Raw genomic sequence first — 25,236 nt, forward strand, 5'->3', positions numbered from 1 at the left:
GTAATTCATGTGCTCAGAGGGAGTTCAACAAGGAATATATATAACCCTCTTGATCATGAACTGAATTGGATAAAACACAAGTATATAAAATACTTAAACTGAAAAACCCCTGGAGCATAAAATATTTTAGCATACCAACTGACTAGAACCTTGTAGAAAGTTTCCAACTAAAATTACCTAATGATTTGCCAAAAAAAATAAGTTTCTAAAAAGGAGAGTAAAAATACGACAATACTTTTTCTATCCATGATAGAGTAGTGATCCGGATTTACCCTCTCCTTATGCAAAAACAATTTAAAAGCAGATAAAAATATATGAAATATTGTTTTCAGACATTGAACAAAATACTGTGTAAGTCTGTGATCTTTGAGGAAAGAAAAACAAGATGAGTCCCAAGAATTTCCCAAATTATTATCTGGAAACAGTTTTGAGAGTGTAGCACAAATAAAGTTTCTGGATATGCAGTTGGGTGGATGAGATTTTTGCCTTCTCCTCAGGTTTTTATAGAGTATGAAATGTCTGCACACAACTCAATAGTGGAGTGAATATTTGTGGCCTGTTAGGCTAATGTGTGGCCACATTAGGGCTTTGTTCTAAGTTATAGTAATGAGGACATTTGATCTGAGTGAAAACTGTCCATGAATTATATGCCTTAATTCATTAATTTTAGAAAAAAAAATTGAGGGAATGGTTAAGTTCAGTTACAGTCCATCAACATGTTGTAAGGCAAGGTAATTGTTATTTAGAGTAAATAATCGTAAACCTAGTTCTAAATTTTACACTCTATGACAGATAAGCCTATTGGCTATGGATAAGCCTATTAGCTTTTCTGGATCTTTGTCTTCTCATCTGTAAAATGAAATTGCTAAACAAGATCAGTAGTTGATAATAATTCAAAGTAACATTAATTGAACATCATTACATGTCTCCATAATTTTTTTCACAACATCTCTATGATATAAGAATATTTCAGTGAGAGTAAGTAAACTTTGTTACTGAGATAATAAAGTTAGTAGATGACAGAGAGGGAATATGCACGTAGGTATGTGTGTTTCCCAACTCTGCATAATTATCCACCTATTATAATGCTTAGATGTGGATTGACCAAAAATTATGTTTTTTGGACATGCATTTCATAATAGAAGGAATACACAATAGTAGATTTTAAAAAGGTTTAATAAAAAACAAGGAAGATCAATGTAATTAAGTATTCACATAACAAAATTCTAAAAAACAGACTTCATTCTGATGTTTTGGGTCAAGATATTTTGATAGTCCAATAAACTTAGGTTATAATGATGTTACTTTGCCCATTAAGAACAAGTTGTTTGTAATGAAATTGATTTAGATGACTGGATGATAATTTATTTGAACTCAAATATTAAGATAAACAATGGTTAAATTTTATTCTATTTAAAATTACAGCACTATGCACATTTTTGTTTACATTTTTAATATATTTGTCAGATTTTTGAGTTTCAATTTATGTAGAAGAATCCACTGAAAGTATAAAATTCCATGAAGTCTGAGTGATAATGTATCTCTGGATTTATTAAATTTACTGTGTGTCAGTCTACCCTAAGTGCTTTATGCATTACAAATCATTTAATTATCATAACTCTTCCATTTTCCCCAACTTACCTCTCTGCTATAACTTTCTTAAAATTTCAGTAAGAAATTTTGAATTAAGATATTTCTTAGAAATTCCAAATGTGATTTTATTCAAAGTAAAGGCCGACTACCAAATGTACTATCACAAAATAATCTTCCTCACAAAATATATTTCATTATACTTTTCAACGTTTGAAAGCTTAGAGTGCATTCTTAGTTTTTTTATTTTTTTATTTTTTTATTTTTATTTTTTTTGCATTCTTAGTTTTTTAAGTGTCATAGCATAGAAATATTTTGAGAGCACAGTTTTCCTGTTATGTTGGAATGTTTGTAATTTAGTGCTTTTGAGAACTTCAAATGATCAATTTAATTAATTAATTAATTAATTTATTTATTTATTTATTTTTTTTTTTCATTTATTTATGATAGTCACACAGAGAGAGAGAGAGAGGCAGAGACAGGCAGAGGGAGAAGCAGGCTCCATGCACCGAGAGCCTGATGTGGGATTCGATCCCGGGTCTCCAGGATCGCGCCCTGGGCCAAAGGCAGGCGCTAAACCGCTGCGCCACCCAGGGATCCCGATCAATTTAATTTATAATATAGCAATATTTGTACCAGTTTATTTGCCAGTAAAGGCTCTGACATTTATCTGATAAAAAATGATCTATAAAGTTTGGTAAAATTACTGGGTTTTGATCTTTAATTTCCTTTATAGTTGATAATTACTTTGAATATCAATACACCAAATGAAAGGCAGAGATTTGTCAGAGTGGGTAAAAAATGATATGTTTGTTGTCTATGAGAAACTTCATTTAATATAAAGATACATATAGATTAAGAATAAATATATGAAGAAAAATATACCATGCTAACACTAATCAAAAGAAAGCAGAAGTAGCTATGTTAATTTTAGAGGTAAAATTAACAGCAAGGAAAGATACCAGAGATAAAGAAGGACATTATATAATGATAAAGGAGTCAGTTCTCCAAGAAGATGTAACATCCTAAACATGTGTGCACCTAATAACAGAGTGACAAACTACATGAGGCAAAAATTAATTAAATTGTAAGAAGAAATAGATGAATCCACTATTGCAGTTGGAGACTTCAATCTCCTCTATTATAAATGCATAGGTTGAGCAGGCAGAAAATCAATAAGGAAAATCAACTGGATAATTAACTGACATCTACAGACCCCTTAATCCAACAACAGAATATGCATTCAAGCATACAGTAAACACTCACCAAAATAGACCATAAAGTACACCTTCACAAATTCAAAAGTATATAAATCACATAATGTCTACTCTCAGACCACAATGTAATTAAACTAAAAACAACAGAAAAGTAGCCAATCCCCATTTATTGAGTCATTTTGTGCTATCTTAATTTTTCAAGCATTTACATAATGTATGAAATCTTTGTCTCTTAAGTCCAACATCTGGGCCCTCTTACACCCCTCCATAGTATTGGTCACAATTTCCCAATTCTTTGCATGTTTCCTAACTTTGCTGACAACTGTACGTTTTAGGTAATATAACAAGTCTGCTTTATTTTTAAATTTTTAAATTTATTTTGCTTTATTTTTAAAATGTTTTTGGTAACTGTTCTGGATTAAGTCACAAAATCTGTCACCTCAAAGAATGTATCTGGATATATTTGTCCTCATATATATATATATTTTATTTATTTAGCTCTTAGCCTGGTATCTTAATGGTCACTTCTGGGGCTGTGGAGCTATGTATCAGTCAATGACTGGGGAAGAGAATATGCTCAGATGCCTTAAGTCCTTAAGGCTTTAAACCTCACTTGAATCATGTATGTGTGTTAGAATCCATTAAAAAAACAGCCAATCTTCTATTCTTTCTGGGCTTTCACTTCTTTAGTATCTGAGGTACCTCAGTATCCAAGATCTCAGGGTCTCTCAAGTATCCCTGATGCTTGTACTTAGTGTCTTAGTTAGCCAGGAATGTGCGGATAGCTTATCTCACCTTATAAGCCAATCCCCACAGAGCTCTCTGTGTACCAACCATGACTACAAACCAGTCCTAGCACAGTGTCAGCTTTTCTCCTTTCTTTTCTACTGAGTTTACTACCATTAATGAGAAAATCACCTCAGGTTTTTACCTTCTGCCTCAAATCATGTGCTTGTTCTAGAAAAAAGCTTCTGGTTATGGTGGTCATCCATGCCTGGAAAAAACTGTCCCAGGTGACCAAATTGGAGAGAGAGATGATAGGAGCAGCCTCATGCAAAACCAGATCTCTTTCTGTTCTTACCTGAAATTATGGCAGGTTGTTATGAATAACCCCTTCCCATTTTTTTGTTTGCCCTAGGTCTATTTCCATATTCCTCACATTGTTTGCTTTAACAATTTCATTTAGTTTTATATTTTTTTTGAGGAAGAGGAGGATTTTATTAAACTCTTCAAAGCCACAGCCAAAAGTTCCAGACACAAGCTTTGCAAATTTATTCAGGCGATACTCAGGCATTTAGAAAAAACATTAGTCTCTTTGTCTTTCTCTAAATTTTCGAATATCCCTTTCTACGGACTTTTGTGGAATCGTATTTTGCTTATTGGGCAATAAACTACTTAATCTATAGCATCTTAAGTCTTTCCTGTCTAAGTAGTCTCTTTTGGTTATATATTCAGTCCATTTAAATAATGTGTCAGAGAAAAAATAGTCTTTTGAAGATAACTTTTCATTTGAGTAAATATTGTCAGTTGGGGTGCCTCCATGATCACTGCTCTTAGATTGGTTCGGTCCTTAGAATGCTGACCATTGAGTTGTTTCTGGCAACCTTCAGTCATTTCAGGCACTCTCATATTAGATACCCACCAATGAAATCCATCACCAAAAATCTTGTTTTTGGTCACAACACTCAAAGCTGTCTTGCAATCATAATAATACTTATCTGTATATGTGTGTGGGGGTGTACTTGACAAATTTTACAATCATTATGTTTTTCTTTATGCTTTAGTTGAAATACTTTAGAATTTGTTTCTAATTTAAAAATCCAATTTATTACATTTAAAAGTTTAATAGGAAGCATTTGTTGTCTAGATTGAGATGTAGATATTTTGAATGCTTGAGAAAAATAGACTATTTTTTTAACGTAGTTTGAAATATCTTAAAGAATTTGCATAATGAAATTTGTAAACTGTGGTAAATGTTTATTGTAATTCCACACTGCCAAAATGATAGACTTAGTATTAAACAAAAAATATGGGATCCCTGGGTGGCGCAGCGGTTTGGCGCCTGCCTTTGGCCCAGGGCGCGATCCTGGAGACCCGGGATCGAATCCCACGTCAGGCTCCCGGTGCATGGAGCCTGCTTCTCCCTCTGCCTGTGTCTCTGCCTCTCTCTCTTTCTCTCTGTGTGACTATCATAAATAAATAAAAAATTAAAAAAAATAAACAAAAAATATGAGTAAAATTAGTGCTTTCAATTCTAACATAAATTACTGTATTTGCAAGTAACCATTTAAGTGACAGATTATAAATCGTGTTTACAAGTTTAAGAATAGTTAAGATTTATAAACTGGGTAAATTGAACACTAAAAAGAAAAATAAGGGCCTAAAGTAAAAAGGGATAGAGTGCAAAGGCCCTCTTGCTAAGTTCCTGTCTCCCAATTAAAGAATCTAACACGTTAGCAACAATTTTATCCATCATATCATTGCACAGCAAAGTAGGTCTCAAGAAAAGAAAGTAGAAATTAGGGAAACAGGAATGGGGAAGCAGATGGAAAAGGTAGGTCTAGGAACTGACTTTACTAGGGAGTTGGGGAATGGAGGAATGCTCAAGTAGTCAATGTTGTCAAGGGCCTTATCTTAGCAAACTCATAAATTATATCTCAGAATTATATTTTTAATTGCTTTAACTGAATATAACCGGAAGATGAAATCAGATCCTCTTAGATATCTGAATAAGAACTCACAATTCTATTTATGCAATAATCTGTTGGTTCAGTAATAGATCACCTTTAGGAAAAAGTGCAAGTTAGATGTAGACAAAGAAGAGTTTGATATAAGAAAACAATGCCTTAAAGTTTTCTTCTATATGCATTTCTGACCATGCTGAAAATTGCACATTGAATTTGGTCATCAAATCTATGCTTTTCCAAAAATAGAGTATGAGATAAAATTCTTGACCAGCTAAGCTCCTAAATTAAAACTGGTGTATAAAATTAGCAACTTGAGGATATCTGGCTTTAGGACACAGTAAAAAAAAAAATAATAAAAAAATAAAAAAAAAAAGAGAGAGAGAGAGATTTGTGGTATATATGAAGGTATACTTCAAATTTTCTTTCTGTCCCTTTTTCTTCCTCCTTTCTTTCTGGGATTTGCATACTGCATATTTTAGTCTGCTTCATGGGATCTTCTATAGGTCCTTCAGGCTATATATACTTTTCTTCATTCCTTTTCTTCCTGATCCTCAAACTAAATGATTTCAATTGTCCTAGCTTCAAGTTCAGTGATTGTTTCTTCTCTTTGCTTAACTCTGCTGTTGAACACCTCTAGTAAATTTTTTATTTGTTATTGGAGTCTTTACCTCCAGAATATGTGTGGTTTCTTTTTCAAAATATTTTTAAACTTTATTATGATAAAAGCAACCATTTTATCAGAAGATTACCATTTTAACCATTTAAAAATGTATAATTTAGTAGCATTAAATGAATACCTTAGTAGCATTTAGTAGATTGATTTTGACTAGCTATTCCCAAGGTAAGAAATAACTTTCACTAGAAATTCAGCTTCAAATTAAATTTGGTCTAACTTTTCTTTTTCTAACTCAAGGTATATTTTAACAGAAGGTTATGTGCCTTCTTGGCAATATATTCAATAACTAAATCACTAAAGAGATGAATGTTTGAAATTTATGTACTGAGTTTTTGAATAATTAGTCATTTTTTTGTAATGTACTTCACTAGTAAAGTTTATTGTTTTTAGAAAATTCTGTGTCCTTCATATCATACTCAATTAATTTATGGGTCCCAAATCTTTATATTTTACATTAAATGGCTAAACAAACTACCACCAATGGCATAAATCTAGCCTGCCACCTGTTTTTGACCAGCTTGCAAACTAAAAATGGTTTTACAATTTTTAATCACTGAAAAAAATCAGAAGAATGATATTTTTCATGTGAAAATTAAAGTTCAAGTTTTACTCTTTGTAAATAAGATTTCACTGGATCACAGACAGCCACATTATTTGTTTATATATTTTCTATGGCTGTTTCTGTGCTACAAAGGCACAATGGCATAGCTTTGAAAGAGATCATATACTCTGCAAACCTATAGTGTTTATTGTCTTGCCCTTTACATAAAAAGTATCTGAGAACTACGTGAATCAGAGTGCCTTGAAATCCAACTGAATTTCCCTTGGGAGAGATTTATTTTCTTATCAGCTTTTGAAAAGGTGGATAAAACCTTTGATAAAAATTTTTACAGCAAAATCTTATGTTAAAAGACAGCTTAAAAGTATAAGATATCAAACATCAGTGGTTCTGATGACATCTGTAAGGAAACTTCCAATTAATACTTGTCAATTTAAGCCCATTGGTAGAATTCTTTTAAAAATAGTTCTGGACTGCCAGTCATTTCTCATCAACTATCACTTTTGAAAACATCTACATCTATAAGTTACATTATTTTGTGTGATCTTTGAGATCAAATAATTTGAGATTATCATAAATTACTAATTGAATAACTTCATTATCGTTAGAATGTAGAAATTCTACTATATAATCACATCCTTTTCTCTGGAGCTCCCTATCATAACCTCACTAACTTTATTAAAGTCCAATTTTGTAAAACAAAATTTTCTCAGATGTTTCTACTTTAGCACTGGCTACTGTCAAGAAAATTTTAGATAAAAGAGATGTCACAATCTCTAAAAATTCATGACTCAGCATTAGGGTAGATAGTGATGATGATTGACACTTTTTGCTGTTCTGGATCTTTTAAACAAGATTCTTGGATTCCAGTGGCAAACATGCTGAAGTTGAATCTATATCAAAGAGTAGCACATTAACTGATTTTGAAAAGTTTCTTTTATCACTGTGGCAGTTGTTCCTGTTAAATTTTCATTACTTTTTATGTTCTTACAAATCAAGCCTTTATTTATATTCATGAAAAATATTTATATAAAGGATTTAATGACTGCTGACCAACAATTTACTTATTGATGGTATTTTTATCCACAAAATACCTTTCTCTTTTCTGAAAAGATTTTGTTTTGCTTGTTTGTTTGAGTTACAGGAGTCATTCTATGCATACATAGTATTTTATCCACAGTAATTAATTTATTTGTGTTTTATCCATAGTTGGATCTTTTTGCTTGGGAGGTATTTTGCAAACTGATGAGACATTATCTGTGGATGGGAAAGACTGATTTTATATATTGGGTATACTTTTATTTGAACCTCCAAATACACCTTTAATAGTGAACGAATCCATTTCCTAGCTGTGTTATAAAATTCATTTGAGTGTCATCTAAATTCCCTAACTATTTTGGTGAAAACACCCTCTAAAAACTTAACAGGAAACATCCAAGGTCATTTTTTGGTGGTTGCTTAGTGCTGACTGGCTACTGGGTTCATTTTTTTTTTTTTTTTGTCTCTGTCCTTATGGTGCACAGGTAATACTAATGCCCTGCCTCTTCTCATACCAAGATGCTTATCAAAAGCATTCATCAAAACTTTCTCTTACCCAGATCACTATTGCACTTTTCTTTGCTCTTAAAATTTTGCTTAGTATTATAAACATCACCTCATAGGACAATATGTTCTGCTGTAAAAACCACTTTATTTTCAAAGGAAAGTAAGCGTCAGCTTTGAAAGCTTTCATGCTCATCCTGGTGAGATGATGAGGAAGGTTTGGAGATATTGGTGTTAGTTCGAGAAAACACCTTTGACAGAGCTGAAGATACCTTCGCCAGCATTTTAGATCCTTGTTTGGAAATACTGGGCTTGGCAGTTTCTGTGGACAAAGCAGAAAAATAATACGGCTATTTATTAGACATTCTAAAGAGAGAAGTTATACTACAGCATTGATGATTCAGATAGAATTCAGAAAGAGACATTTTAAAATACTTTATGGGATTTAAAAACACATAGACTCTTGATTTGATCCTTCTAACACTCTTGTGAGGGAGATAGGAAGAACGACATCTCCTGAGGACACTTTCTCAAATACGCATCTATTATTAGATTCCCTTTATCTTGTTCAAGACCTGTGGGTGGCTAGTGTCATAGGTTAATGACATACGTGAAACTCATCCCTAGAGAGATTAGTGAACCCCTGTGCCCCTGTGTTTGTCTGTTGATAGTTCTTTTCATAGCAAAGCTATAGACTAACTTTGGCCATTACCCAATGTGGGGCTCATTCTGCAATGCAGCGGCTACAATATGGAAGCACCTTATGGAGGAAAGCAAGGATCCATCCTTAAGGAGGATCAAAGTCAGAAGATCTGTTTTTGAGCTCTGAGAGCTCTCCATTTGTTGGCTTTGTAAACTCAGGCAATTGTTACCTCCATTTTCTCTTTTGTAAACTAGGGCATTATGATTGACAGAGGGAGATTAGTATGGTGTAAGGGATGTAGACAAGTTTTGTTTGGTCCACAAAAATATTTCACAAAAGCTTTGAGTTATTTGATAAAATTTAAAAGTCGGGGATTTTCACATAAAACTTTCATCTCCAGCTTGTTTTGAAAAATGCCAAGAGTTGAACTGGAGATCTAGCAACAACCCAGTTTGTCAGTGACTGGACCCGAGTAGCAGCTCCCTCCTATAGAGGGGGCATGCCATCTCCAGTGCACCAGAGACCCCTACTCAACCTACCTCCGCTCTTGTTTATATTACTTGTCTGGCTCCGGTGAGCATTTGAATGTATGAATCATGGTCATACTGAATGAGCTTAAGCTTTGAAGTTGGGCAGATCTGTGTTTGAACCTCAGCTCTGCAGCTTATTAGCTGTGCGGTGACCTTGAGTAACCTACTCTCACTTTTCTCTTCAATGACTTTCACTTTCCTCTTCAATAAAATGGAGATAAATCTGGTACCTAACAAATGTTAGTTCCATTACTTATTACTGTGGTTTGAGGTTAAAGTAAAAGAGCTTCATAATAAGCTGTAATTTACTATACACACATACATGTACATAATATTATTTCAATCTCATATGGATAATAGGTGTCAATTTTGCAAGGCAGGAGCCAGTTATTCCAAGAGGAATGTTAAAGGATATGTATTTTGTACCTGAAATGACTTCTTTTGAGGAATACCCACTGCCATGAATATTCTTGTTTCCTTCAAAGATGGTGATAAACTGCCAAGGCAAAGCAAAGTACATACTTAATGTTTTATTGGACACAACACACTAAAGATACTTAGAAATCCCTCCAAAGATGTAGTACAGCCATGTATGTTTATGTAGAACCTTACATGAATAGTTTTCTGTTCTCTGAAATCTCAGGACTATTCTCAGAGACTTGGGCTCAAAATTTTTTGCCAATTATGGCACCTAGGATTTACCCTTGTCATTGATGTGGGCCTCAGCCCATCATTAAATGATGACCAGGCATCTTACCTCACAAAAAATGCCAGCTCTGTCTGCCCCCTCCATCTTTTGGGTAAATTGAAATAAGTAACAAATGATATAAATTATTTTCTAATACTAGAGATAATGGTAAGTGGGGAAAGAAAATGGCTGTGCACTATGTAACTGCAATCTCCTGTTGTGGAAATCTTAAGCATTTTGGGGTCTGGAGCAATAAAGTGGTTCTGTGGACCGACCTAGTAAGGTAGGGAACATGGCTCAGAAACTAGCTTTATTCTCTAGCCTATTATCACCTCTTTGAATGCAGAAGCAGTAATCTTAGGCATAAAATAGACTGGGATAGGTTGCTGGACTTCATCGTATATATTTTATGATACTAGCTATTAAATAAGGAAATCAACGAAGAGAAATAAAAGAAGGCCTAAATATATGGAACATAAAATATGCATAGATTATGGAAAGACCACCAGATATTAAGAGGAGTTTTATCATAGTTTCTCCAAGAGGACTTCAGGCAATTTATAAATTAATATATTTCAAAACAGGATACCTAAGGAATAAAACTGAGGCTATAAAGCACTGATTCTCAGTATTGGCTGCACAATAATTATCTGTGGACATTTTTGAAAAGAAAATATGAATCCCTGGGTCCCACACCTCTAATAGAATTTAAATCTCTGTGGGTGAGGCAGATATTGATATCTTTTTTTTTTAAATGCCCACATGTGTGAGACTGACTAGAGAATCTCTAATCTAAAAGCAGAAGGCAGATGCTACCAAGTGTCTGAAATGAGTAAATACACATACGTTCTGCGGCAAACATCTGTCTTTACATTAGATTTAGGAGTATTTGCCATTTCTTTATGGAACACTGTTATAATCACCTCCCAAAACCTTGGCTGCATTGATTAGTAGGGGATCCTCTTTTTTGATAATCCTCAGACTTTCTTTTTTTTCCAGTATCTCTAACACTTGGCATTTCTTTCCTCTGGAGATGGTTGTTTGTTTGTTTGCTCAAGTAGGTAACGCACTTAGATTCAGACCACACATCCTACCCTACCTTCTACGGCTGTGTTTCCAATGTAAATTCAATTTCTAAAGTCTTGGCAATACTTTTTTGTATATCTGTGTGCACCATTATTAAAGCTATAGTTTAAGATCTCAAAGACTTTTTTTTTTGATATAACTTCAGATCAGTTCCATACATTCACAGCTCAGGAGAGACTTTTCAGACAGATTTGTAGGGGATCCTGTTTTGATGATTCCCCTCTGACTTTTTTTTTTTCCTCTTCAGTATCTCTATCTCTCAGAAGTCTCCTTTTCTGGCTCTTTGGCTAGAATGCTGTGGCTGCCCTCCCTCTGTGCCATCTCCCACGGCTCATAACTGCATCATGCTTAGAGTGAAACGACAAAAGGAAGCAGAGAAAAAAAAGTAGCAGGTCTCCTTCTAATATTCTTCAGGTTACTGGAGACCTTTTCCTAATTCTCCTGGTCAGAGGGACGTGTTTTCTCTGAGTTTCAAGCACCTCAGCAGCCTCTGCTGCCATTGCGGAGTAGCTGCATGTCTGAAACTTGCCTGGAGGCAGAGCCAAGTGGGGGTGCGTGTGGACTGTGAGCTTCCTCTAATTCCCACTCCACAAAAACTTCTTCCTAATTCTGGTGAGAGGGCAATGGTTTCTCCTGAAGGTTTTTTCTGCCTGTTCTTTCTATATAATTCCAGGATTTGAAGTGCTCTGAGTCTAAACCAGGAGATGGCAGGGGGAGCAGCAGGAAACTCATGGTGATTCTTTGAGTTTTTATTTCTCTCCTCAAACCCCTGCTATTATTTATTTTTCAGCAGCCTCGTAGTTCTCCAAAATTTTTAGCCAAAAAGAGAGAAACAGCGGGGGTGGGCACCCAGGGGGCTCAGTGGTTGAGCGTCTTGGCTCAGGTCCCAGAGGTCCTGGGATCAAGTCCTTCATCAGGCTCCCTGCAGGGAGCCTGCTTCGCCCTCTGCCTGTGTCTCCGCCTCTTTCTGTTTCTCTCATGAATAAATAAATAAAATCTTTAAAAGGGAGAGAGAGAGAGAGAGAGAGACGGGGTGGAATGTGCTTACTTCACTTTACATTGAACTGAATTGGAAACACCAATTTCAACCGTAGTTTCACCATGGAAAAGGTGCAAGCGAGGGGAAGGGCAGGGAGACAAAAGGGTCCAGGTTTGCCAGAGATACAGCTTAGCACAAGGAATAGTCTGTAATCAGGTCATCAGTCTAGAAATTCTCTGTCTCCGTGTTATTTCCATGTGAGTTTACTTGGAAAATACGGCCTAAGTTAAGCCTGAGGTTGTGAAATAGATGTTTACATTCATAAATGAAGATTAGGTTGAATGAGGAACTAGCCCATCATCGTCAGGGGTTGGCATGAGATAAGGATTTGTAAGATTTTGTTCTGAAAACTACTGTGATGAGAAGGGATTGGATAATTGACAGATTATGTGGTACACGGTGTTGGGGAAACTCAATTAAAAGTGGGATTCAATTGAGCCAACAAACAAAGTGATAAAAACAGAAGAGGATCTATAGCTTCAGCCCTCACCGGAAACTTCCAAAAAGGATTAAGGAAGAGGAAATCTGAGTTTATGGTGGAGAGTAGCTGACCCCTTTGGAATGCTGCCTTTTAATAGTCCTTAGGAATACAGAAAAATAGGTGGGATCTGCACTCATGTGCTACAAGCCAGTTTCCTCTATTTTTGAAGCTTCTACTCCCTCCCTGCCTCCACCAGTTCTCACTTGGGCCTCCCTGCCCTGCACAAGTGACTCCCTGTAGGGCTTTCTTCAGAGGCTGCAGAGCTTAGGAATGGAATTGGATTTAGGGGCTAGGGAAGAACAGTGGCTTATTCTGTGCACTTAAGCAAGGAATAATTTAACTGTAAGGTGAGAATTTTAATTAGGGGATTTCTCCAGTCCCATGGACAGGCCTCAGCCAGAGAGGGGGAGATCTGAGCAGGAGGAAATTGGGAATAGGGATGCGCCTCTGACATTCCTCATGTCTACCACCTAAGCCCTGATTTGACCTTGAAAACTGGGCTCATAGTCAGCTGGACCTCCTGTATGCCAATTATTATATATTTTTTATTTTATTATTTTATTTTATTATTTTATTTTATTATTTTATTTATTTTATATTTTATTTATTTTTTATTTTATTTTATTTTACTATTTTATTTTATTTTTTTTTTTAAGATTTATTTATGTATTTATTCATGAGAGACACAGAGAGAGGGGGAGAGAGAAACAGGCAGAGACACAGGCAGAGGGAGAAGCAGGCTCCATGCAGGGAGCCCGATGTGGGACTAGATCCTGGGTCTCCAGGATCACAGCCAGGACTGAAGGCGCGCTAAACCGCTGAGCCACCAAGACATCCTGCAATTACAGTTTATTGAAGAATATTTACCTTAAGACTGTTTGAATTCTCTGGCCTTTGCTCCTGAGAATTTCCTGTTGGGGGTGAGGGGAGGAAGGAAAAATATTATTTTTCTTTTGGAGGCATAATATTGAGACATACCTGGTCTTATTATTTTTCGTCAGAGAGTTCTAGAATTCAGGCAGGTAGAAGAAATTATTGTTAGTTTCAGTGTACAGACCACGGGAACAAAACTGAAATGGGAGAGATCCCCAGAATTCTGAGGCGTGTCTTAGACTTTCCTTCTGGAATTATGAAAGATGACATGACTTGGTAGGAGAGGCAGCCTCTGTAACTTAGTAGCCACATATCTTTGCACAACTATCCAATCTCTACAGGCCTATTTGCTTACATGTAAATTGAGGGATTACCTTATAGATGATTCCTAGAGGCCTCCCAGCTCTAATGCTCTTTGATTCTACATAGCTAATTAAAAGCAGATAATTGGAACAAACAGGAAAGTGTGGTCTTATGAAATTCTTTCATTGAGAACCAAGAGACTTTTGAGATACTATCAAGAGGAAGTGCTGCAGAACCAAGAGCTGCCTGAGTTCCAGGGGAGGTTACTATGCCTGTTAAACAAATTTAGCTGAAGGAGTAAGAGATGATGTGAACATTTCACAAAGACTCACCACTAGGGAAGCAGAAAATCTGAGTTTGAGTCTTAGCTTCACTGCTTAGAGCTGTGTGGACACTGGCAAATTGAATCTAACTTATTTGACTCTGTTTCCTCATTATGTAGAATGTGAATGAGACCATCTTCCCTGCTTGTCTCACAAAAAGGATGCAAGGAGATATCTTACATATAAAAATTGTGTATTTTATAGACATGCAATCGTCAAGGGCCAACACAAGTGGTCATTCTCTGCGTTATCCTTTAGGTCAATGTAGGCTTTGGGAAGAAAAGTAGTAGTAAAACCTCAATGAACCCAAATATGAGAGGGAACTGATTATTGCACTTATCTGACAGTATTGGTAAAATTTTATTGCTGATAATCTTTCTAAACTGCCCATCTCCATATTGCACATAATTGAACTGATGTTTACTTTTAAATGACTGAGGGTGTTGGGTTTACTTCCAGGGCTATCATTCCATGTCATACAAGCTTTTAATTTTCCAGGCTAAATGGCTGTCCACATCCCAGGATACACTATGTTTTAATGAGAAGTCACAGAAAAATTCCTGTTAATTGAGGAACTCAGATATTCAGATTTAAGTTGTCTATCTATAGGAAACTATATAACTTTCCAGCTCTAACCTCTCCATGAAACTCCAATCTTAAACATCCTATTGCTTCAGATGTGACACCCCAACTTGAATATCTAATGGGTACCTCAATCCCAAAACAACCAAAAGAGAATTCTTGTGCCTCTCATAAGTTATTCCCATTGTTTCTCTCATTTTACTAAATGGTCTTCCTACTATGTGCCTATTTTAGGTTCTTGGTGTCCCAGAGGAGATGGGGTAACATGATGGTTTCTTTCTGACTCTGGCAGCCTAATGATTCCATCCTACAGCTATGATCAGTGATTATTGTGACGTCATCTGATTATGGTGTGTTGATGGAATTCAGGCATATTTATTGCTATCCTAGGAATCATCTTAATAAAAAAAAAATCATTTTACTTCCAAGCTGAGAGAATATGTTTTTGAAGCAATTCCTTGAGTGGGTTGTCTGTTTGAAATAGCCAATGGTAAACCTTTGGTTTGATTTTGAGGCCACTTTGCAATAAACATGACATTCTCCCTCTTGTATGTACGATCACTGTTAGAACCACATTGATTCTCTGAGGTTTCAAAAAATAGAGAACCAAAAAGTTCTCGTGAATGTTCTAAGGAGTAGGTATTGATAGATTTTTTTTTTTTAAAGTTAAATCCATACTAGTCAGATATTAATGTGAGAAAATAAATTTAGCTCAAAAACTCTCCCTCCACACACATACTTTTTCTTTTTTTTTTTTGTACATTTTGGTAGGGCTAAGTACAAAGGAAGGGTAAGAAATCATTAAATCCTAGTATAATGGATAAAAGCTATTGTGTGATGCATTCTTGTTTTATGAATATCTTTCACATGAGCATGGTAAATGTGAATTCATAATGTCACCATTTGCTTGGTCAAAATCATTAATAAAATCTTGATAACAATTCGGCAAAAGCAAATGAGTTGGCTCATTTTAAAACCTGAGTGATGTAGTACTGGATTATTTTCCAAAAAAACAGGTAAATTCACAGGAAAAGAAAAAGTATCAACCCCAGGTTTGATCACTAAAAATTCATCAAAGCAGTAAACAAACAAAGGCAGTAACTAAAGAGTTCATTAAAGCAGTAGAGCAGTCTCCTTTCGAATGCTTTCTAATTTAAGAAAAGTAGTAAATCCAACCTTCTAATAATTTGTCGCTTGAATCTGTGGTGAAATCTTCAGTCTCACTAAAACAAAAGAAAGAGAACATTTCATTTTCTGTGTCTTAATTGAACATGAAGAAATTACTGGTTAATCAAATGAACAACCTGTCAGTTATTCTTCATATGGAAGAAAACCTGAAATAATTTATCACAGAGTTTCCAAACCAAGTGAAATCACTTTTCAATTGACTTTTTCCCCCACTTTGAAAATCTTGGTTAAATATACATAGCACGAAATTTGCCACCTAATGATGTTTAAGTGTACAGTTCTGTGCTTGGATACATTCTCATTATTATGCAGCCATCAGCACGATCCATTGTCCAGAACTTTTTCATCCTCCTCCACTGACACTCTGAACCCATTAAATATTAACACCATATCACCCTCTCTTTCTATTCCCAGTGACCACTATTTTGGTTTCTGCCTCTATGACTTGACTGAGGCATCTCATATAAGAGGGATCATGTACTACTAGTCCTTTTGTGCCTGACTTATTTCATTTAGCTTAATGTCTTCAAGGTTCCTATGCAACGCATGTACCAAAATTTCCTTTTTAAGGCTTAACAATATTCTATTGAATGAGTACTCCACATTGTGCCTAACCATTCATCTATCAGTGACTCTTGACTTGCTCCCGTGATTTGCCTGCTGTTAATGATGCTGCTTATGAATACGAGTGTACAAATATCTGAGTGACTCTTTCCAACTCATTGGGGGTATATATCCAGAAGTGTGATTGCTGGGTCATATGATAATTCTATTTTTTGATAAACTGTCATACTGTTTCCCACAGCAACTGCACCATTTTTATTTTTTAATTTTTTTAAAAGATTTTATTTATTCATGAGACACACAAAGACACAGGCAGAGGGAGAAGCAGGCTCCATGCAGGGAGCCTGATGTGGGACTTGATCCCGGGACTCCGGGATCACACCCTGAGCCAAAGGTAGATGCCCAACTGCTGAGCCACCAGGCGTCCCCCCTTTTTTAAGATTTTATTTATAACTGCACCGTTTTTAATTACCCAACAGCAATGTACAAGGATTCCAATTTCCTCCCTTTCTTGCCAACACTTGTCATTTTCTGTTTCTGTTTGATTTTGTTTTCTATTTTGACAATAGATACCCTAATGGGTGTAAAATAGTATCTTATTGTGACTTTGATTTGCATTTTCCTAATGATTAGTGGTGTTGAATATCTTTTCATATACTTATTGCCCATTTGTATATCTTCTTTGAAGAAATATCTATTCAAGTCCTTTGCTCAATTTTTAATCAAGTTGTTTGATTTGTTGTTGTTATTGAGTTACAGGAGTTCTTTCTATATAGTAACCCTTATTAGATAGATGATTTGCAAGAGTTTTCTCCCATTCTGAGTTGACTTTTCACTCTGTCCTTTGGAGCTAAAAGATTTTAATTTTGGTGGAGTCCAGTTTATGTAATTTTTTTGTTGTTGCTTGTGCTTTCAGTGTCATATCCAATAAATTATTGCCAAATCCAATGTCATGAAGCTTTTTCCTGTGTGTGTGTTGGTTGTTTTTTGTTTGTTTTTTAGAGAGAGGGAGAGAGAGAGCGAGAGAACATGTGCACTAGCAGGGGGCAGGGGAGGGGCAGAGAGGGAGAAAGCAAATCCCAAGTGGCTTTCCCACTGACCGCAGAGCTCAATCTCACAACACTGATATCATGACCTGAGCAGAAATCAAGAGTCAGGTGCTTAACTAACTGAGCCACCCATATGCTCCTTCTCCCCATGTTTTCTTATAAGAGGTCTATAGCTTTACTTGGATCTTTGATCCACTTTGAGTTAATTTTTATATCTGGTATAAGGTAAGGGTCTAAATTCAGTGTGTGTGTGTGTGTGTGTGTGTGTGTGTGTAGTTATTAGTTTTCCCAACACCATTGTTGAGAATATCCTTTTCCCATTAAATGGCCTTGGCATGCTTATCAAAAATCATTTGGTCTTATATGAAAAATCTATGTATAGGCCTTTTATTTTATTCCATTGCTTTATATATCTGTCTTTATGCCAGGACCATGCTGTTTTCATTACCATGTCTTGGCAGTAGGCTTTAAAATTAGTAAATCTAACTCTGTTCTTTCTTGTCAGCATTGTTTTGCTATTAGGAGTCCCTTGAGAGACCATATCAGTTTTAGAATGAATGTTTTTCTACTTCTGCCAAAAAAAGAATGCCATCAAATATAATTCTTATAAAATACTAATACGTAGAATACTTTGTATAATTATTGACATCTTAACAATAGTAAATCTTCCAATCCATGAGTTTTTAATTACTTTTTAAAATTTGAGTATAGTCGACACACAACGTTATATTAATTTCAAGTGTACAACCTAGTGATTTGACGAGTTTATACATTATGCCATGTTTACCACAAGTGTAGCTACCATCTGCCCCCATACGACACTATCATTGATTATATTCCTTATGCTTTGCCTTTTATTTAACACTCTATCATAAAATAGGTGTTAGATGACTTTGTGCAACTGTACACTAATGTGTTTTGAGCATGTTTAAAGTAGGCTAGGCTAATCTATGGTGTTCAGTAGTTTAGGTGTATTAAATGTGTTTTTGTTTATGACATTTTCTTTTTTTTAAGATTTTATTTATCCATGAGAGACACAAAGACATAGGCAGAGAGAGACCATCTCTTTTTTCTTTAGTCCAATTGTTTGCAGAGGCTGCCTTTGCCTATTGTGGGCAGCAAGGTGTGCAGTGGTCTGCTTGCAAAGTGAGACCTTTCCCCATTGCCGCTGGAACTGAGGTCCTGCAAGATACTCAGGGGTCAGGTGATATGGTATTGACTGAGTTTGTGCTGGTTTTCTGGGGGAAGAGCTTGCAGTGTCAAGACTGAAGTAAGCATGACCGAGAAGGGTAAATCTGCTGATGTGTTGGGGGATGGGACTTGATCCAACCAAGTTAGGTAAGGAGTGTCAGTGTTGTACTGGTTGCCACAGGTGGCCGTTGTTTATGCTGGGGGCAGGGGAGGGACATGACACCTGACATCTCCTTTGTTCCCAGAGGGGTCTCCTCGTGATCCCTGTCTCTCTCAGGTACACTCTGACATGAGCAGATCACTCTCCTCCTGTCTGTCCCCTGCATTTTTCAAACTGCTGGTTCTAGGCTGTATCTGCATGGGCTGTTTGTCATGCCGTCTTTTTAAGGACAGAGACTCCGCTTCCTAACACCTCTGGGCTGCACCACAGCCAAGCCTGCTGATTTTTAAAATAATAGACTTTAAGTCCTGCTGGTTTTAGGAACTCATGAAATTTAGTCCCACTCACTTTCAAGGACAAATATTACAGAGATTCATCCTCCCCATTTGTGGGCTTCTCAGTATGAAAATCTATTTTCTGCCCTTCTCTATGCCATTGGCTTGCTCCCTACCAATGAAGGCCATTGTCCATTTGGCTCTTAGACCATGTTTTTACCCTTTCTACCTTTTTCAACATGGCCTCTTCCTTGCCTTTAGTTGTGGAGTTTCCCATACCAGTCTTCAGGTAATTGATTGTTATTTACACTGACATGGGTGTTACCTACTTGTGTCCATGGGACAAAATGAGCCTAGGGTCCTCCTTCTGCCATCTTCCCAGCCAAACTTCAAGAACTCCCTTCCCTCTGATCTTCTTTTAAATGTTTTATTTCCCAAGAATGCTTCCCATCGTGCTTCTTCTCAGGGTCTTCAATATTCATTGTATACTTTTGGCAATAATCTCCTGCTCTCAGGTGCATTTTGTAGTCCCCTGTGATTTTCACACACTGTGGCACCCATGAGCTTCCTTCTGTGATTTCCAGGCAGAGCTCCAAACCATGCCACTGTCTCAGTCTATTTAGGTGAGACAGAAACATTCCCTCAGGCAGCCCACGGATAGAAGCACAATACAAACAAGTTCTAATCTGCTCTTTCCATCCCAAGAGAGGGAACTGGGAATTGGGCCATTTCTTCCCGTGTCTTGTCATGTTGCAGAGGGCACTAGGCAAATGCAAACAAAAATCTGGAATTTCCTACCATTTTGAATGTGGCTTTTCCTTGATTAGACATTCACTTTATTATTGCAAATACTTGCTTGGTTTTGAGAGCTCATATAAAGTTATTTTGTCAGATTGTACTTGTTTTTTGTTTGTTTGTTTTCCTGAGGAAACAAGGGCCTGCAGTTTCCTGGTCTGCCATCTTGCTCTGAATTGTCTTTTATTTGATGTTATCTGTGCCCTCTGTCTTCATCATTGATATAAACAATAGAGAGGTGCTTGTATTACTAATGCATTTTAAAGTAACTACTATGCAGGAAAAAGAGGCAATGATGGGTGTCCCCAAAATAGTGCGTCAGTGTCAGAAAGAAACAATTGCTTCATGCTGTGTGGAAAAAAATGTAACCAGGCAGATTTTTCTTCTCCTATAATTTAAAATGTTACCTCTTCTGGCTTATGAGAATATTCAGAAACGAGAAAAATTTTAAACACGTTTTAACTCTCCTAGATTTAGTTATTAGATTTCAAGTCTACAGCATGCTTTGCTCTCTCTGTCCCCTGTAATGGCCACACACTCCAGACTTTGTTTCTATAGTCGTCCAAACCTGGATTATCTTCTCATGTAAATGCTCTCTATACTTAGAGGTCCTTATCAAGATGCATTGTTTTCTAGACTTCATCTCTGAATGCTCTACCTTACACTGCCTCCTTTAATCTTTGAATTCTTCTTACAGGCAGTTATATGCACTAGAACATTTAACTACTGAAGAGAGTTGAGTAGGAACTCTTTGGGTTGATAGTGCAGATACCATTGTGCCTATGTCCCATTGAAAACAAAAATGAAAACCAAAACCAAAACACACTAGAAAATTCTTGATCCAAGACACTGTTATACTAGCAAAGATGTAGAAACCAGGTAACTAGAAATGAGGGATTATGTAGAAAAAGGGAAGGCCTCAACAAGTCTACTCAATGGGAAGCTATAGGAGGGAAGAATAAGGAGTGAGGGAAAGAAAGTCTAAGGCTGAATACTTGCCCAACCCTAATTTTACCAGGGACGCCATTCTTCCCATAAGTATAATTTTTACTCAGACTTCTATTGTTATATTGCTTTAATTTCATGTACCTGGCAGATGAAATCAGATCTTCTTGGTTGTATGAGGATGAACTCATAATTCTATGTATGAAGTAATGTGTTGGTTCATTATTAAGAGTCTTGTCTTCTTTCTGGAAAAGTGAAAACCATGTGTGACATAAAGTACAGTTTGACATGTACTTTTCTCACCTTATTGGCATATTTTGCACTCTAATCTATACTATAATGAAAAAAAAAACTTCTAGAGATTACTTAAAAGATGGATGAATCCCATAACTCTAATGAAAAGGTCTCTTTCTGATACTTTTTTTTTTTTGGAAATGACTCAGGGAAGATGATATATATTATAATATTGGAGTTTGAGTAGACTTTAAATACAAATTTAAGCAGTATTCGAAGAATATAATTTTCCATTTCTTCACTTTACAAATATTTTAAATCATATCTTACTGAGTTGAAAAAGAAAAGGAACAGAGACATAACTCTGGTCAATTGAGAAGCTTTTCTGGTCAACATTCTTAATATGTCCTCTAATATATTTGTTAGGAATTCAGTGTGATTTCATGGCCATATTTTTTTTTATGAGAATATCTTTATTGTGGAATTTCTTAAAATTTTAAAATAGCTACTATTACTGGGATTATAGTTCATATAATCCATTTTGAGTTTTGCTAATATTATAATGTTTCTTTAGTTATCTATAAAGTCAGCTTTTCTGATTATGAGGCTTAAGAAAGCTATTCTGAAGACTGCATCTGGTTATGAAATAACGCACAGCTTCCCAATTGATACATCAGAATATGTGTTAAGTTACCTGTTAAGGTTATGATTGGAACAGAGTTGTATCTCTGTTCTTTTTCTCTTGTTCATCTCAGTTTTTGTGTATATCCAGGAAACCTATCAACTGGATAATCAATAGAACTGTATCACCAGGCAATATCACATCATATATACTTTTCAAAAACATGTTTTGATACCAGTTTTTGGACAGGGCCAACCTTAATGATCACTGAAATCCAGACTGTCATTTGAGGGGTGTATGATAGTAGGGACAAGAGCTACACCCCATGAGGACAGTGGAGCATATGGGCTAGTTGTAAGGGTGATATTTAAGATATTTTGATGCCCTGTTAATTTTGGGCATGTTGGCTAAGTAACTTTTAAGAAAAAGTTGGCTATGTAGCTCACCCAAAAGACACATAGCTATTAAGTGAGAGTCAGGATTCAAACTCAATCTAAATCCATATGGGTCTTTTTTACTTCCTCCAACATTGACCCAATTTCTAGGGCTATCTTACCTATATAAGTTTTCTTTACACAAATGTTCAATGGGTATTTACCAGCCAAAATACAAAAGGACTGGGATTTGTTAAATAAATGGATTTAAACCATTAACTTGCATTTCTTTTCAATGATTTCTATCCTCTATTCTCCTTGGGCTTCTAACTACTCTAGGTCTCTTTCCATTATCTGCTGTCCTTCCATTGAGTTTCATGACTTCGTCTGTTAATGATTTCTTTTATACCATAAATATTACCAGGCTTAGGAGGAGACTAGAACAATTTTGGTATTCTTTTCTGGCTAATTAAGATACATTCTTGGACAGAATTTCTGAAGATCTCTAAACATAGATATCTGTCGCTGACAGTTATGTTTCTCATTCACCTTACTCTGTGGCTTTTTCTCCCAAGAGCCTGTTTCAGTCATGTTTCTTGAGCACGTAGCCATGTCAAGCTCAGCAATAGTTCTTTTAACTTTTCTCGCCTTAGGTTCTATTATGTGATTTGAGGTTGCTTCAATACATTCAATATTTACACTGGATGTGGACTGACAACATTTGCTTAGAGACAAAAATTTTTTCAGGCTGCTTGTGCTTTCTACTGGCTTCGTGGCTTCTTTCACTTGATCTTCAAATTGTTCTAAGGATCCTTCTTGTGTAACCTCTTTCAAAACAACTTCACCTTCAGACATTAGTCCCTCTTCTGTGGCATTTACTGAATCTTCTTGATAAATATCATGAGCTACTAACCGAATGATAAGATCTTTTTTGTTCTGAACATCTTTTAAAAGCTCTACCTTGGTGATATCAGGCTTTCTTATATTCTGAAATGAATTTCTGCAAACAGCCTGGAATTGAAGGTAAAACAAGCATTAAAAACAAATGCCTCAATCACTCTTCTTGTGGTTCTATTGTAAGATAGCTATTTTAATATGATTTTTAGTTTCAGTTTAAGAAATATTATCTTCAAATGCCATTATACTTGTATATTAGCAATGTTTTAAGAAGAAGAAACATATGAAAGTTATAAAAAAAACATGCTTGCATCTAGCATTTATTTTCTATGCCAGAGATCATCTTAATGTATCAGAACTTACTCCAAATTATAGAGGAACATCTGACATTGGTTTCTTTTCTTTTTTCTTTTTTTTCTTAAGCTTTATATTTTGCTGTGTCATAATTTACTTTTTGTTTTTCATTGACCTTGAAAATTTTGGGACAGAAATATCGATTTTTCTAAAATTCTAGATCGGCAATCATAGAGAACACCAATGTATATATATTCAACAAAAAACCAAGGTATTGTCTGATCTTGGCTTTTAAAGATGATTAATAACCAAACTTGTGAAGATTTTTGACTCCTTAATCCCCATTCTTCCACTCCCGATCCTTTGGTTATATTTTCCAAAAGAATATTCAAAACATAAATCTTAATTTTTTTTTACCCTCCTAGTCAAGTCTTACTTTCCATTTTCAATGTCTAAAAACAGATTTAAAAAAAAGACAACTATAACTATAATTAGAATTGCTCTAATTTCTGTAGCTTTTGATGATGCCACAGAACCTCCATCCAAACTGACTTACTAATCGTAGACCTCGACATCCCTTTGTAATATGGTGAGCCAGTTTTTCAGACAATGGTGCCCTAAAAGAATATCTTCTATGGAAAAAAATATAGAAACATCTTTTTAAAGAAATTAAAACACAATTTTGATTTTCTGTGTTAGTAGAGGGAACTAGTGGTTTAGAAAGTGAGGCAGTGACTAAGAGTAAGATTTGTAACAGACAATTTTACAGATAATTAAAAAACAATTTTGAGTAATGTTATTCTAGAGGCCACACAAATTTTACCCCCAAGGGATTACTTTATATAAATGAAGACTACTAAGTAATATGCTAATACAATGATGGGAACATTGTATTAGAATGTTATAGATGTATCAGAACATAGAGAAGAACAAATCTTTTTTTTTTTTTTTTTTTTTTTTTTTTTTGAGAAGAACAAATCTTAGAGGTGTAAAGGACTGTCATCTGAGCCAAAAAGTTTAGGGCAAAGGAGATTAAATCAGTGCCTCAGCTCATGATGATCTCAGTATCTGAGTGTGAAACATAAAGTACTACTTAACATATTTACTAGCCCTAAGACTTACTTCAGTGTGTTGTAGGACAGTATTGGGAAAAAAAAAAAAAATCACTTCAAGTTTATGCTCCAGGGAGAAGGGTTCTAGAAAACTTTGTTCATTGTCTAGGCCACGGATTATTATCTCTAAACACACTCAGTCGTCTAATGAGGGAAACCCATTAGTGGAAGGGGATTTGACAAAAATCAAAATGTGTAGCTTAATGTAACTGTATAGGCAGACAATCCCTTTGTCCTCCGCGGTATAGTTTCCATGATACAAGGCCATCGTTTTGGCATTTTTAAAGTCATAACTGGTTTAATATATTTGGGCCCCTGGTATGAAGCTTTCGGGCAGAGCTAGGTCCGTAGCAAGGGGAAATCAAAATGGCAGCATTAGGGCAGCTGGATCCAGAATAGGGAGAAAAGAGGAAACTGGGCACTTACTGAGAGCACAGAGAAAATTGAGGAAGGCTAATTAAAATGAAATAATAAGAAACAAGCATACGCTAGCATTTGTAGTGTAATGTTTGTTTCTGAATGTTGCTAAAAGTAAAGAGAGCACTACTGTTGTAGAGCTGTAAGTTTGAGAGGTCAAACGTATTTTAGGTAGTTTTTGAAACCTCATGTGTCCTGATATTCTATTAAGCGGCCTTTTAAAACTGCTTTCGATATCCACAATCAAATACTATAGGAATTACATGAGATTTTGCTTCTTCTAAATTTGCATTGAAGATT

The 25,236-nt window shown here is 35.7% G+C and overlaps 1 protein-coding gene across 3 annotated transcripts in view; it reads right to left on the reverse strand.

Moving 5' to 3' along the window:
- Positions 1-8,399: 8,399 nt before the first annotated feature.
- Positions 8,400-25,236, reverse strand: part of FSIP2 (fibrous sheath interacting protein 2) — a 74,999-nt gene continuing 58,162 nt past the window's right edge. For 2 of the 3 annotated variants that reach the window (XM_077883302.1, XM_077883301.1), the window contains 6 exons: positions 22,766-23,227; positions 21,131-21,231; positions 15,996-16,042; positions 13,606-13,649; positions 9,871-9,940; positions 8,400-8,593 (listed from right to left, as the gene is read on the reverse strand). In XM_077883302.1, coding sequence (XP_077739428.1) covers positions 8,442-8,593; positions 9,871-9,940; positions 13,606-13,649; positions 15,996-16,042; positions 21,131-21,231; positions 22,766-23,227 — 876 coding nt within the window. In that variant the 3' untranslated portion in view covers positions 8,400-8,441. The remainder of the gene's footprint in view (positions 8,594-9,870; positions 9,941-13,605; positions 13,650-15,995; positions 16,043-21,130; positions 21,232-22,765; positions 23,228-25,236) is intronic. The other variant, XM_077883303.1, reaches the window with a different exon arrangement.

The sequence above is a fragment of the Canis aureus genome, chromosome 34 (assembly GCF_053574225.1).
Source record: "Canis aureus isolate CA01 chromosome 34, VMU_Caureus_v.1.0, whole genome shotgun sequence".
Taxonomy (NCBI): Eukaryota; Metazoa; Chordata; class Mammalia; order Carnivora; family Canidae; genus Canis; species Canis aureus.